Consider the following 16,266-nt stretch of genomic DNA (forward strand, 5'->3'; position numbering starts at 1 on the left):
GAAGTTCCCCTTTTAACTTTCTTAATGGTAACTTTTATTGCATACAAGTTTAAAATTTTTATACTGTACCATTTATCTGTTCTTTCTCTTGGTCTTAAACATTGACTACAACATTTTCTTCTAAGAATTTTATAGTTTTATCTCTTACCTTGAGATCTCAATTTATTTTGAGTTAATCTTTGTATATGATATGAGCTAATCTTTGTATAGATATTCAACCTCATTCTTTTGCATATGGATATCCAGTGTTGCAGCACTGTTTCTTTCTTTTTTTTTTAGCACTGTTTTTGAAAAGACTTTTCTTCCTGCAGTGAAGACTTGAAACCCTTGTTGAAAATCAGTTGACCATAATTGGGTTTCAATCTGGATTCTCACTTATATTCCATTGATCTCTATGTTCATCCTATGCAATATTGGTCTTGATTATTATAGCTTTGCATTATGTTTTGAATTGGGAAATGTGAGTCCTCCAACTTTGTTCTTTTTCGGGGTGGTTTTAGCTGTTCAGGATTCCTTGAATTCTACGTGAATTTTAAGATCAGCTTGTCAGTTTTGCAAAGAAGCCTTGATAAGGAGTGTTTTCTTCTTTATAGATGAGTTTGAATATGTCACTATTTTAACAATATTAAGCCTTCCAATTTCTGAACAGGTATTTTTCCATTTATTTAGGTCTTCAACTTTCTTCAAGGATGTTTTTAGTTTTTAGGGTACAAATTTGCACGTTTGTTAAATTGTACCAAAGTATTTCATTTTCTTGGTGCCATTTTGAATGAAATTGTTTTCTCAGTTTCATTTTTGGAATATTCATTGCTGGTATATGTAAATACAACTTCTTTTTGCATATTGATCTTATATTACTTGAATAAACAAGCAGTAATACTTGAAGATCAACAGAGAAATTACTGTGAACCTGAGTGGTCAGAGAGCACCTCCCAAAGGAGGTGGAGCTGGTCCTGCCTTGTAGGAGTTCTGAGATCTTAAGAAGGCAGTGAAGAGTTAGGAGCTCATATCAAACAGCGGAAGTGGATTGAGCCAACGCAAGAAACTATGAACTAACTAAAATAGAACATTCCTTAAAGGCCTCTTGATAGCTAAACAGTGGAATCCAAACTTCTTAGCCTGGCGTTTAAAGCCCATTAAAAATCTCTCCCTTACCATTCCAGCCAGAGTGGTTAAGTTGTTGTCCTTCAGATACACCTCAATCCTTTCTGTCCTTTCTTACCTGTTCCTCTCCATTTGATTCTCAGCACATTTGATAGGATGAAATCCTAAACCACCCACATTCTCAGTGATTACTCCCTGCTCTGAAACGTCATGATCCTTCATGATCATAAAAGCAGTTGGGAAAAAGTTACAAACCTGCCACCCAGAGGATACACTTTATATGATGATGAATATTTTTTAATGCATTTTATGAACAGAGATTCATTTAGAGACTTTAACATATGATACTTTCCAGCTCTGAAATCTTATGATTCTCCTTTTGCCACTAAAGAAATCAATATGTGTGTGTTTTTTTTTTAATCAGCAAATTATGGTGGTAGTGTGTGTGGTTATTTGACTTACAGTCAAATTAGTTTTAATATATGGCCAAAGATTTCCCACCTCTGATGCTGAGCAGTTCCATTTAGAAAGATCCTTTAGGCCACGTAGAGCCCCATAATGATTCTTTGAAGCAGAAGCTTGGTTCCAGAGTATATACTCTAGATTAGAATGAGAATGCAATTCAGCACAGTGAAAACTTAAATTATTTATTTGTAGAAAATTTCCTTTACTTCTCCATACTTTCATTAAGGATAGAGGTCCTGAGCTAGAAAGTCTTTTCTGAAGGTAGAATGTGAATTCATGCACTGAAAAGGGTGGGAGCCTTAAAATTATTGCTATATACTTTTCACAACAAAGTTATTTTAATTATTACTAAAACTTACTCGCCACGAGTGAAAGAATTAATCTCTGATAGCTTCCCACATAGCTCAGCTGGTAAAGAATCTGCCTACAATGCAGAAGATCCCACTTTGATTACTGGGCCTGGAAGTACCCCTGGAGAAAGGCATAGCAACCCACTCTAGTATTGTTGCCTGGAGAATCCTCATGGACTGAGGAGCCTGATGGGCCACAGTCCAGGGGTTTGCAAAGAGTCAGACACAACTGAGCGACTAAGCACACACATGTGCAATTAAAGAAACGGAAAAAGTAAGCAGAGGGTTTTCTGTTGTTTTTTTAATTGTTGTTTGTTTCTTTTTTGAGAGCTACCATCTCTCACCAGTAAATAACTCAGTTTTAGGTTCTACATATTATATACCAACAGACATTCTGGAGGATTTTTAATACTTTTTTTTTTTTTTTGCCATGTGGGATCATAGTTCCCGACCAGGAATCAGACCCATGCCCCCCTGCAGTGGAAGTGCAGAGTCCTAACCGCTTGACCACCAGGAAATTGCCTTTTTTTTTAAAAATTACTTTTAAAGAGAGTTTTCAGAGCAGTAAAATTGTTTTCAGTTTTCCTAGGAAGATTGAACTGTAAACAATATCAGTCGAGGCTTCTTCAAAATAAAAGTTGGTAATTTTAAATGCCTAAGAAAGTATAGTGAAGTGTTTACATAAACTCATTAAAAACTTAAAGCCCACAGAGCAGCGTTGTGTCTCATTGTTCTTCAGGCATTTCTTGGCTAAAGAGTAGTTTCACGGTGGCAGCCATGAAAATTGATGAATGAATTACATTCTGAGAAGAAACCTATAATCTCTGCATACTGTCCAGTTGCAATAAAGTACGTTCCTTATGCACCTTTTGAAGTAGAAATGATCAAACCATGAGCCCGGGGTTTCAGAGTGCCAGTTTCCTGCTGATTGACTTTTCATAAATTTGGATATTTACAAATAGAAGCTATTTCTCTTAACTGAGTAAAAGGCAGAATTATTAATTAGGTTAGTACCTAGAAATTTCAACCCATAACTCACAAGTTATTTGAAGGAAGAGGGGTCTCTTTTCAGATACTTACTATAATGCTTCAGGATTAGAAGGAACTGTCATTATGACTCCTGCTGTTGAATTTAGTGGTGGAACTTTTCCCATCTGAGTAATTAAGAACAAAACTTGCTGCTCATTTGTCCCATTCAGTTCCATGAAATTAAGATAGTGATTTTATTTTTCCAATTTTGTCCCCTTCTTTCCACTCCAACCATTTCTTCTTACACACAGTATTTCAGTTACGTAATTCTTACTAAAACAGTATCTGTCATGTTTGAGACATTTTATATTTGTTCATTTGTCCATTCTGTAAATATTTGTTTAGTGCCTGATCTGAACCAGGCAGTCTCAACTCTAAGCTCCTCCAACCACCTGTGCCTGCTGTCTGTAACCTGCTCTCCTCTCTTTTATGTCCTCTAGTTGTCCTTCCTTAGTTCCCAGTCTTCGCTTTGTACCCCTTACCTCACCCTGCTCTTAGAAAAGGGTCTGATAAGAGTCACTTACTGTGGAGTTGGATATAAATCATTGTTTTACCTATCAAGAGACCTTTTCCATTTTGACTTTTCCTATAAATGTGATTGAAAAACTGCTTTTCAGAGAATTTAAGAGCTTGCATATGCTGGTGTTGGGGTTATTGGAGAGGTAGAGTGCCCCCTGCTGGTCCCTTTGAAATCTCAGCAAATGAATGGCCTGCCTTTCCCTCCCACTGTCTTGCTGTCCATGCTTCTTCCCACCTCCCTGGCAGTGCGGCTGTCACTCCTGCATGAACTGCCTGTAATTCACCCTCAATGTGCAGCTCAACCCATATTCCACTGATATATCCTCCCTAAAGGTTTCTCTATGCCTGCTGTTATTTTCCTTCTGAGTTCCTCTATTATACATAGTCACCATCGGTGAGATTAGCACTTAATTGTGCTTTAATTAGCTCATTTCCTTTTCCCTGGCTCTAGTGTAATTTTCAGAAACACTGATCATCTTGTCATTTTCTATTTGGACAGTGCCTGTCAAAGAGACACCATGGCATTCAGTGAATACCTAAATAGAAATGAGAACATGCCTAGGCCCATACGTTTAAGTATATTGCATCTAGTAACATTTTGCAAAATGAATTCATCCTTCATTAGAAAAGGGTAACGTGTCCAGCTTTAGGGCATTATTAAAATTTCTTTTTATATGTACCACGAGCTAACGGATTGCGCCACTGGAGCTTCTAAAATTTCTTTTTAAAGGGAGAAAAAAGTCAGCAGCCATTTTTTTTCTATAAATGCTAATGTCTGAGGAAAATGTTGATTTTCTACTTCCTAACAGGTGGTTTGTTCTGGATGCAGAAAGCAGAGATCTAGTCTCTATCCACACAGACGGGAATGAGCAGCTCTCGGTGATGCGCTACTCAGTAGGTAGGCAGGTTTACTCCCACTCCTGGGGCATTTACGGCTTTTCTCAGTAGTTGCATATTTCACTTCCAGTAATGCTGACTACTTTTTTCTCTGCTCTCTAAAGTTGCTAAGTATTGAGTATGTTTCCCCAACAGTAGATTTAATTCTGCTGTAGGAAACTGAAAAAGATCTGCTAAAGTTAAACAGTATTCTAAATCATCAAGCAAACATAAATTTAGAACAAACTGTTACAACTGCATTTGCAGTTGAAAGCAGAATACAGAGCAATCAAATACCTTTTTTTTTTAAACTACACCTACTTAGAATTTTGAATAGGTATTAGGCTGAATGTTAATAAACTTAGCAATCTTTTCTTTGTATATAAGAGGATATAAAACAACTTATAATAATATTCAAAGAATACAGATTTTATAGGCCCTTCAAGTTCTTTAAAAAATCTCTTTAGTTTGCTTTTTACTGTTTACATAGGAATGATTGGTTTGTTAATTAGATAAAATACTCAGCAACTCATTATAAGAATGTGGTCAGTTCATTTGGCTACTTTGAGTAATTCTTTTGTATTTTATTCAGAATATTTATTAAGTTTCCAACACCTTTTTCCCTGTAGTAATATGGTTTTGATCCACACAGTTCAAGTGACATTTTCTTATATTCAGAAATATATTCCAGTAGTTGTTGGATCAGTGTGAAATCCAAATGATCTTTTCGATGGCTTCTAAGTCATATCAAAGGAAACCGAGAATGCTATTCTCTATGTTGAACAAGGAAGGAAAAGTATTTGCTTTGAGCTATAAGCTTGGCAAGAGTTATTTTGAAGAAGAAAAGGTTACCTTTTCTGTTTTAGTTTGACTTTTTTCAGTGGTATAATAGCAAATAACTGCTCAAATGTAGCGTTTAAAGCCCCAAGATCAAATGAACTTTATTGACCATCTGTTATGTGATAAGTACAATGGAGGAGATGATAGAAGAGAACACGGTCCCTTCCCAAGAGAACCTACCCCAGAACTGAAGAGATCACATGCCCTCGGTTGAAATGAACAGTTGTACACTCAGCTTGGCATATGAATCCTGTATACTTAAACCTATAAAACCAGGTTAACCTCCTTGGGCCTAGTCTGTAACAGCTAACTAGAAAGAGATGAAGCTAAGATCCGAGTCCAAGGCCCATGGAGCATTTCCAAGAAGGGATTGTGCACTTGACTAGATAACCATTTGGTTTTCAAGTATGTTTAGTGATGGAAAGAGTCATTCATTAAAGACCAAGTAATAATTAATTTGATGAGATTTAACAACATTTGTAAAATATTATTTGGTATCAGTCCAGTAAAGGGACAGTAAATAAACCTGTCGGTGTATTTCTCTATTTGACTTTTTTTCCTGTTTCATTCTAGATGGCACCCTCCTGGCTGTAGGATCTCATGACAACTTCATTTACCTCTATGCAGTCTCAGAAAATGGAAGAAAGTATAGCAGACATGGAAAGTGCACTGTAAGTAGTGAAGGGAAATAAATTGACCTATAAAATTATTGGAAAATTTTATTTCTTAAAAAGAGTTAAATGTTTGCATTGATGTATATCACCTTTAAACTTAGCAGATTGAAACTTTAGTCTCTATCTTTGAAAATTGACATCATCTGAGAGCAGAATTTTGCAGTGCCCTTGCAGTTCTAGAAAGATTTCTCCTTTGATGAAAGTTTAATACTTGTCTCTCTCTGACTACTAGTTTTAATGCAGTTTCTGATATCAAAGCTACTTCCTTAGGAAATCCTTAGAAAATAATGCGTTTTTAAGATGAAGTGAGTCAGGAATGGAAGGGTACCTCTCCTGTTTTAAGCTCGGTGTCCCATGATCCTACCCATCCTCGACACTGCAGTTTCGTTTCCGTGTGACCTCTGTAGCACTAAACAGAACATAATTTCTATGAAGAATAGAAGCATACTTTCTTTAGTTTACTGCATTTCTGATTGATTGGTTTTATCATTGTAAGATGAAATTTAGGTTCAGTTACAGACATACTGAGTACCTATCTTATCACAGGCAGTTTGCTAACTCAGGAAGCGTTCCAGGCACTGGGATACACCTAAGATTTGTTCACTGTCCTCTAAACGTACATATTCACAGTGAGGACAGAACCAACAAGGCAGGAGCCACAGCGCAGTGGTTGTGGGGTAAACTTGGGGTTGGACCACCTGGGTTTAACTCTCATTTCACCACTCACAAATGTGACCTTGGGCAAGCTATTTAAAACCTTCTACTCTGGTTTTCTCATTTATAGAGTGAATTTAGTAGTACTTTCTACTTCACTGGATTGAAACAAGGCATATAAAATACTTGTAATAGTGCTTGGCAAATAAATGTACTCAATATATGTTAACTATGGTTTTTCTAGAAAATGAGGTGGTTTGGTATCTGTGTTAGCAATCAGTTTAGGATTATCAAATTACTTGATGAGTTAGTGGCACAGATTCTTCAACAGTCTTTACCACAGAAGAGTTTTAGGGCAATGAATAAAATAATGCGTTTTTAAAAGCAAATACATAAGTAAAACCCAGGCCATTTACTATTCAGAGAAGAGACTTACTGCCTTTTTTGGTTTATTTTCTTTTTTCTTGGGGGGGGAGGGGAGCATATTTTGTACCATGTGCCAAAACCAGCCAATAAACTGATCTACAGGCAACCTTGTAATTTTATAACTTACCCAAAATATTTTTATTGACTTTGACAAAACTTATGAATTGGCATCCATTAATTTATTTAAATTACATCTTTTAATCAATTTATTATCTTAACAGTTGGGATATGGAATAGTAGAGTAACAGTGTCTCATTGTATATATAGCATGATCAAATGTTCCACTAAAAGGGATTTTCAGACTACTTAAGTTTACCCTACCAGGCACCAAAATTTTAATTATTTTTTATCCCAACCTGTTTTTAAAAGTCCATGTCTTAATAAGTAGAATATTATCAAATACAGTGTAATCTTGTGGAATCATAAAATTCTACAGTGGCACGTTAGCTCAGACCTCGTTTTATAGACCAAGAGCCTGAGTTTCCGTCTTCAAAGAAGGTAAGTGGCTTGTCCTTGAGCGCATCTTGACATAGTGGCTGATCTGGGGCCTGAACCTGTTCCCCTGACTCTCAGTAGAGCAGACTTCTCCAGGTACAGAAACGCCTCAGATCTGTTAATATGTGTGTTAGTGTGCTGTGCGATGCAGAAAGATCAGCCTGTGACACTGGGCAGTGAGACGACCTTGGAAGTGTTGAGAATTGGCAGGTTTATCAATTGCATGACACTTAATTAGCCTTCCCCAGTTAGGCAGCTTGTATCTTTAGAGCATATGAAAGTATTATGTTGAGATATCTTTAAGAACTGTGAAATTTTATAATACATTTTGAGGCTATAATGAAAGGCTCAACTACTCTGCTTTTCTAATTATCTTCTGTTCTGTGCTTTGCTTCCAGCTCTCACTTCTCCTTGCTGTCTGCTTCCACCAGCTGGTCTTATAACCTCATGTCTGCTTTTATCTGTTGTCTGCTATGATATAGGACAGAAAAGGTTGGGCTAATGCTGCCTGGCCACTGTCTAGGTTGCAACTTTAGGCAAGTTAATTTCTGAATCTTAATTCTTAAAATTGGAGATTATAATAGTTCCTACTTTTATAGGATTGCTGTAAAGATTTTAAATGTGGCAACTGGATCTACTCTCAAAGTTCCAAACACAAATGCTGTTTTCTGTTTTGTTTCCAGTATTTCCTATTATTACTAGTTAACATTTAAGTGACCCTATAGCTTCAGAAACATCCTGGGCTTAGAACTCTAGGAAGTGTCCCTCTAATAAATTACAAGCAGGCGGCTGAAACTGTCCCTGAGTGCCAACATAGTAGCTTTCTGTTTGACTCAAACTCCTGCATGCCTTTTAACACTGCTACTCCAAGATTTGAGCCCAGGAGAGAGAGTGTGTATTCAAGTTGCAGTGATATACTAAAAAAGCATTATAAATAGGTAAGAATTGCTGGTAAAATGTTTCTTTTTTGGTCAGGATTTTGGTAAATGAAAAAATACATACAAAGAGAAGAGTAAAAGACTTGTAAACTGTCTACCTGGAAATCACCAAGAAAATTACCCATAAAACTAATGTTGTGTATATTTCAATATTACTGTAACAGGAATTCTGTTGCAATCCTTTGCGGCTTAAACAAATGGGGGTTATGTTTTCATTTAAAAGAAGTCGTCAGGGACTCAGGACTCTTCTTTCTTTCTACTCCCATCATCCTCAGTGTGGTGCTCCTGGAATTCAGTCATCATGTCCTGGTTCCAGGAAGAATCAGAACAAGGGGAAAAAAGACATTCTTCCTCCTAAGTCAGTTCTAAAGTTTCCCTAGTAGCCCCACTTAGTGACTTCTGCCACCCATAACTGCAAAAGAGGTTAGCAAATACAGGGTTTTAGCTGGACACTGGAAAGGAGAGATAGTGGAATGAATAAATATGCTTTACATATCTACACTCTGAAGATTGAGTTAGAAAGGCTGATCCTCTGGAAATTAGCTCTCTCTCAAACCAGCAAAGCACATCAAAAATTGCAATAATAACAAAAACTGTCGATGCTTTGAGAATAGACTTAGCAAGAAAAGCACAGGAAGCTATGTGAAGAAGCATGGCTGAAATACAAACCAAGAACTGGAAAATAGACATAACGTATTTCTGGAAGAAAAGACTTGACAAAATATCTGTTCTCTACAAATTAGTCTCTAAATTTGATGCATTCTTACTTAAATTTTCATGATATTTATGAGCTTGATAAAATGGTTCTAAAGTTCATCTGAGATTTTCCACATTATAAAACTATCATAGTTGGCTGGGAATAGGTAGATAGACTAATGGAACAGAGAAGAGAGTCCAAAAACAGATCTCCGTTTATGTGGAAATTTACTAGATAATTCAAGAGGTATTTCAAATCAGTATAGAAACAGTGGGCTCTTCTCAGCCTGCATTGTCCAGCGTCACAGCTACTAACCGCAACTTTATGAAATTAACTACAATTCAGTTCCCTGGGAACACTGGCCACATTTTGAGTACTCAGGAGCCACAGGTGCTGGCTGCTGCTGCATTGGACTGCACAGATACACATGTTTCCATCACTGCAAAAAGAAAGGTCTGGTGGATGTCACTGCCCTAGATAGTGAGGGGATACCTGCTAAGTTGATTCAGTCGTGTCTTGACTCTCTGCAACCCTATGAACTGTAGCCTGCCAAGTTCCTCTGTTCATGGAATTGTCCAGGCAAGAACACTGGAGTGGGTTGCTTCCAGGGGATCTTGCCCACCCAGGGATTGAACCTGTATCTCTTATGTCTCCTGCATTCGCAGACAGGTTCTTTACCACCAGTCAGGACCTGTTAGATAATAGAAAATTGATTCTTTGGGGAGTGTCATTGGGCTCACTGAGAATCAGATCCCTCAACACTTGACACCTGTTGAAAAACTGCCACAAGCTTTTCAAATATCCAAACCAAGAAAGCCCCTTGTTACAAATCTACTTCATTGTCAGACTCTCCATGGCTTAGCATCATGGCCCCCCACCCTACAGCATCCACCTGGACACCTACTTAGGAAAAATTTAGTGCCCTATGAACTCAAGTCCTCAGTACTTTTTTTGAAAACTCATCAGGTAATATTAATCTACAGCCAGGGTTGCAAAGTACTAATGTAGGTGATGACGTTCTGTGTGATTAACGAAAGATTTAGCTTCAGACTTTTCCAGAGTGTATGCTCAGGCACCATCACTTGTGATTGTTACTGTGGTTACACCATTCAGCTGCTTAAAGGCACTAGTGAACATACCACCTTGGAATACTCTTGTTTCTCTTCTGGGAGGTATACTTATTTGTTCCCAATCATGTCTTGCCTATGCAGGGGTCACTTGAGGGGGGTTTCCCCCAACGTATGCATGTATCTTTGCTGGCCTGTGAGTTAGATGAGACAAGGACGCTCTGAAGTGGAATCTGGGAAGGCAGCAGCATAGATTCCTAGCTGAAAGTCGCGTCTCATCTTTGCTTCTTTACTGGACCCCATATCGGGGAAAAAATGCTTTGTTTTCCAGTGTGAATTGATAGCTTTCTAAATTTGAGGACTTTTCCTACTCAAGTTCTTTTTGAGAATACTTGATATATAGATTTTTTTACCAACTAAATACATCGTGTCCAACACAGATGTGAATTAAATGAATGTTATGTATCCATACAATACTTTTGATTCTTTTCTAAGTAATAGTATTGAAGTCTCTTCAGAGAGATTCAAACAGTATTTTTAAACACTCTGTGAGGAGGAATGCTTCCTGGAGGACAGCACTTTGCCGTGATTAGTTAAATCCTTCATTCATGTAGTGCCAGTGTTCTCATCTTAGAAGCTGGGCTTCTCTGGATGCCAGCCAGGCATCAGATTGATGAACCCTGTGAAGAAGATCTGTGTGACCTCGTCCTCCTGCCATATTCAGAAAATACCCACAGACCATATACATCTTACTGGCACTGATTCCTTGTTAAGTTGGGAGGTCTCCCACATGCCTAGCAAGTAATTCCTAACCTGTTTGCTGACATACCACCTAGCCTCCAGTGACTTCAGGAAGCTTCATGGTTCTTAAATTCACGTAAATCCATTCAGATGTATGAAGTTGGATATTTGCCATACAGCACTGTGGTGGATTATAGCGCCAGGGAGGTTTTAGGACATGTCGTTGAACTGCAGAAGGCTCCTGGAATAATTAGAATACTTTGTGTAAGTCATTAAAAAGTATTTTGAATTTATTAACATTTTTAAAAAATTTATTTTTGGCTGTGCTGGGCCTTCATTGCTGCACGGGCTTTCCTCTACTTGTGGCTGTCAGGTGCCGTTCTTTGTTGCAGTGCTTGGGTCGGGCTTCTCTTGTGGAGCACAGGGTCTAGGCCTCGTAGGCTTCAGTAATTGCGATTCCCGGGTTCTAGAGCACCGGCTCAGTAGTTGTGGCACATGGGTTTAGTTGCTCCAAGGCATGTGGGTCTTCCAAGATCAGGGATCGAACCCATGACTCTTGCATTGGCAGGTGGATTCTTAACCACCGTGCCACCAGCGAAGCCCCTGAATTTATTAAGTTTAAAAATAAAAACCATGTGAGCAGAAAGCTAGTAATTCAAAAAGTACAATCAAAATTATTAATAAATGTTTTAATACAGAGTACAGGAGAGAAGTGATTTTGAGTCTCTGTTGGCTTTAGTGTAAACTGTAAGACCTGTGTGATTTATCTGCAGTTGTTTATTGAAAGTCATCAGATGCTTACATGTGAAGCCAGCATAGTATGGCACTTCAGTGATTTTTTGTTTGAATTCCCAGTGTTAGTAAAACCTAAGCAGAAAAAGATCTATCCTTTTGTATAAAGAGTCAGATAGATGATTAACTATTGGATCCACTTGATCAGAGGGAGTGTGCTATTGGGTAACTTTTTCCCCAGCATATTCTTTGGAGATAAGAGTTTTTTAGGAGATCTCCACATGCCATGGGTACTCAAGAAACAGGCCAGGAAAATTGTACTCTTTTTGTATCCAACCTGGAACCAATATTTCATTCTCAAAAATGAAGTCACTGATTAGGGCCACTAGTGACTTGAAATAAGGCCCGAGGTTTTCCTGTCTGTTCAGTGCCTTCTAAGAGACTGTCTTCCCTGGAAGTGTAGCACTGGTAGTCCTCGGTGATGGTATCCAAGTGGAGGCACCAGCAGGATGCTCCTAGGCTCCGAGTGCTGACCGTTCCCACTGTGGTCGGTTCTCTTCAGTTCCGCAGTTCTGGCTCCCAACCAAAGACCTGCTCCAAACCATAAGCCTTATTTAGTTCCAGAGGCCGTGATCCTGCTCTACTTCAGGAATTGCCAGTGAACTGCTACCAAGAAGGCAGTATTGATTAACTGTGAGACTACTTGTCATTCATTCAGAACTCTAAATACATTCTAATGATTGATGTGTTACTTCTAGGGACATTCCAGCTATATCACACACCTTGACTGGTCCCCAGACAACAAGTATATAATGTCTAACTCTGGAGACTATGAGATCCTGTACTGTAAGTATGAATGATCACATATGGCTGAGATGTGTCTGTCAGGGGGCAGTGAAGAGCAGGCTCCATGAAATCTGAAATGTGCGGCCACTGCACCCTGGCCCCTCTAACATGACAAAGCTGGCCAAGGACTGAGAATCTCAAAGTGATCAGTTCATTCAAATGTCATACAAAACTATTCAGGAGACTGATCCTGCCATGGATGGTTCTGTATTTAACAGCTCTTCCTGGAGATAGGAAGGAGTATAATGGATGGGCATTTATGCTTTTTAAAGAAAAAAGAATAACTTCAGTGGGAAAGTGTATAGTTCTGTGTGTGCGTGCGTGTTCATTTCATCCGACCGTTTGCAACCCCATGAACTGTAGCCCACCAGGCTCCTCTGTTCCTGGAGTTTTCCAGGCAAGAATACTGGAGTGGTTTGCCATTTCCTACTCGAGGGGATCTTACTGATCCAGTGATCTAAAACCATGGTAAACCCTTTATTTTCCTCTCAACTGTGTCTTAATATGTTTCAGTGTATGGATTATAAATACAAGTAAACATGGCTAGTTTGAATCAAGATGCATTTTCAAATCCGTTTGTACACAAGCGCTATGATTATACCTCCTGTTTCTAAATTTAAAGGGGACATTGAACATGGCTGCAAACTAATAAGAAACCGGTCAGAGTGTAAGGACATCAATTGGACGACATACACCTGTGTGCTGGGCTTTCAGGTCTTTGGTGAGTTCATTGCACTTGATGGGAAAAGTCGGTCTTGTGCTGTTTTTTTGTGTAATACTTAAATTTCTAAATGAAAAATAGTCTGTATGTATTCTTTTATTTTTTATTGAAGTATAGTTGAATTACAATGTTAATTTCTGCTATCTAGCAGAGAGACTCAGTTATTCATACACATACCTTCTTTTTCATATTCTTTTCCATTATGGTTTGTTACAGGATATTAATATAGTTCCCCACGCTGTATAGTAAGACCTTGTTTATCCATTATATGTACTAGTTTGCATCTGCTAATCCCAAATTGCCAGTCCAGCCCTCTCACACCCCTCCCCCTTGGCAACCCCCAGACTGTTCTCTGTGTCTGTGATTCTGTTTCATAGATGGGTTCAATTTGTCATATTTTTTTTTCCAATTTGTCATATTTTAGATTCCACATATAAGATATCATAATGGTGTATGTCTCTCTTTGACTTCCTTCATTTAGTACTACATGTGTTCTTTTGTGTTAACTGCTATTAATGTCCAGTTCAGAGAAGTTAAATATATTAGGATTGAACCAATACAAGGTTTATTCTCTATAGAATCCATTGGTCCATAATAAATATAAAAGACAATTAAAAAGGAAAGGCATTTACATAATATTATAGATTGCCTTTCACATTTTTTCCTCCAGGTGAAAATTGAAGCTTTCAAATTAGTAAAAAGCATTTTCAAAATAACAGCTTTAGTATCACATACCATAAACCTATTTAAACTGTATAATTTGGTTATTTCAGCATATTCACCAGATTGTGCAGCCATCATCACTGTTGAATTTTAGACCATTTTCATAACCCAGAAAGAAATTCTCTGCCCGTGAGCAGTTACTCCCCTACTTCACCCTTCCACAACCTCCCAGCAACTGCTGATCTCCTTTTTTTAATGATTCACATACTCAGAACAGTTCATATAAATGGAATCATACAATATGTGATTCATTGAAACGGACTTTTTTCCCTTAGCACAGGGTGTTCAGGGTTCATCACATGGTAGCAAGTATCAGAACTTTGTTATGGCTGAATATCCCCATGTACAGCTGTTCCACATTGTTCCTCATCAATTGATGGACACTTAGGTCGTTTCCACTTTTCAGCTATTATAAATAATGCTGGCATAAACAGTAATGTACAAGTTGTAGTGTAGACATGTTTCATTCTCTTGGGTATATACCTAAGAGCGGATTTGCAGGGTCAAATGGTAATTCTGTGTTGGACCTTTGGAGGAACTGCTAGACTGTTTCCCGTAGTGGCTGTGCCATCTTCCTTCCTCCCAGCAGCGTACCAGGTTTCTGTCTCCACATGGTTGTCAGCAGCTGGTTGTGGTTTTGCATGTGGGTGTCCAGCTTTCCCACTACCATTGGTTGACATATGAAGGCATTTTCAGTAGACATTATTTAAAGATAAAAAGGTGGAGATCATTCCTAATAATGATGTTTTGAACATTTCTAGAAATATGTCCTTTGACAGTTTTCTCAATCTTTGCCAGACTGTAGTATTCCTTCTGAGAAAGTTAGGATTAAAAAGAGATGGTATACTCTGTAATTAGAATACTGGATATGGATATGGCACCAGCACCTAAAGCAGTACCCAAAATAGGAGGGTTTTTTCCCTTATCAGTGTATCTCTGCCTCCTGAAAGCTGGACTCTCTCCACCCTGGTGGTAGCTTCTTTATGCAGTGTGCATTAGGAAAAAAAAATCCATTATAGGTACTTGTTCTAAACTAACTGCTATAGAGATGAAGAAGCCAACTAAGTAAGCTTGCAAGAAATTAAAATAATCCTGACTAGGCCATAAACAAATTCATTATTCTGGGTGAAGCTGAAGCAGTGGCCAATAGGTAGTAACTTACCTAGTTATTTTAATGAAACAGTATTTAATTTACTTATTAAGAGATGTTAATTAATGTATTAACTAGAGACATATTAATACATCTTTTGTTACTCAAATGTTATTGACCAGAGATGTTTCAGTATTCACTTACCTAACTAATCATTGGCCACAGTCATTCGTTTCTGCAAAAATTACTTGGTCAATAATGTGTTACGAAGTGTTTTGTCTTAACCAAATTAAATGCCCCCCCCCCCCCCCCCCCGCCGCCAAAAAAAATTGTTCTCTGGAGCAGTATTGAACTAGAGGAAGCCAGCTTCTCAACTCTTACATATTATTCTTAGTCTAGTAGGGATTTGTGCTAATCATGTTGAACATCACCAGTACCTCAGGATGCTTTCGGAATAATTAAATTTGCTGTGTCGACTTTTGGATATAAATAGCAGTTCCAGGAAAATTTTATGGATAGCGTGATAGACTAGTGGATTATGACCTGTGCCTTTCCATTAAGAAAGAAAAAGGTTTTTTTAAAAAAGTGCCTGCCTGAAAAGGAGCAGTAAAAAAGTAACATAAATTTTAGACTACCCAGAGTCTACTTTGCAGAATTAGTGCCCACATTGTTTCTGCACTCTGGTACAGAAGTAACTGAGAATTTCCCCTTCAGCTAGAAACTTTGAGGAGCTTATTGTCAAGTTGAGACAAGCTATATTTATTAGCCCCACCTGCTGGTTACTAGTGAGTACTTTTGAGTCTTAAAATCTTAAATTTTCAATCTTGAGGTTATTTCATTTTAATTACTATTAGTTAGATTTCAGATAAAATTCCATTTGAATGAAGTATTGAGGCACTAAGAAATCTGTAAGGGAAATGTAGCAGCTAAGAGTCTGAACACAGATGAAAATTAATAAGATTCTAAAATAAACATGTAGCATGGCAGTTGTATCTTTCGGACTAATTTTTCTAACAGTGCACCCCCCCCCACCGCCGTGTTTCCATGTCAAAGGTGTCTGGCCAGAAGGATCTGACGGGACAGATATCAACGCGCTGGTGCGGTCCCACAACAGGAGGGTGATCGCTGTTGCTGATGACTTTTGCAAAGTCCATCTGTTTCAGTACCCCTGCTCCAAAGCAAAGGTAAAACCGACTTGGTAAAGACTGGTGCTACATTTTGGGCCTTTTGTTTGGGGGATAATTTTGTGTCAATGGTGGGAAAGTATTTGTAGGGTTCC

At 38.1% G+C, this 16,266-nt stretch overlaps 1 protein-coding gene across 4 annotated transcripts in view; it reads left to right on the forward strand.

Annotated features, from left to right (window-relative positions):
* The window catches only part of EML4 (EMAP like 4), a 151,050-nt gene that overhangs the window by 131,393 nt on the left and 3,391 nt on the right, over positions 1-16,266 (forward strand). For all 4 annotated transcript variants that reach the window (XM_043468418.1, XM_043468419.1, XM_043468417.1 and 1 more), the window contains 5 exons: positions 4,277-4,365; positions 5,757-5,854; positions 12,366-12,453; positions 13,076-13,174; positions 16,041-16,171. In XM_043468418.1, coding sequence (XP_043324353.1) covers positions 4,277-4,365; positions 5,757-5,854; positions 12,366-12,453; positions 13,076-13,174; positions 16,041-16,171 — 505 coding nt within the window. The remainder of the gene's footprint in view (positions 1-4,276; positions 4,366-5,756; positions 5,855-12,365; positions 12,454-13,075; positions 13,175-16,040; positions 16,172-16,266) is intronic.

The sequence above is a fragment of the Cervus canadensis genome, chromosome 5 (assembly GCF_019320065.1).
Source record: "Cervus canadensis isolate Bull #8, Minnesota chromosome 5, ASM1932006v1, whole genome shotgun sequence".
NCBI classification, from domain to species: Eukaryota; Metazoa; Chordata; class Mammalia; order Artiodactyla; family Cervidae; genus Cervus; species Cervus canadensis.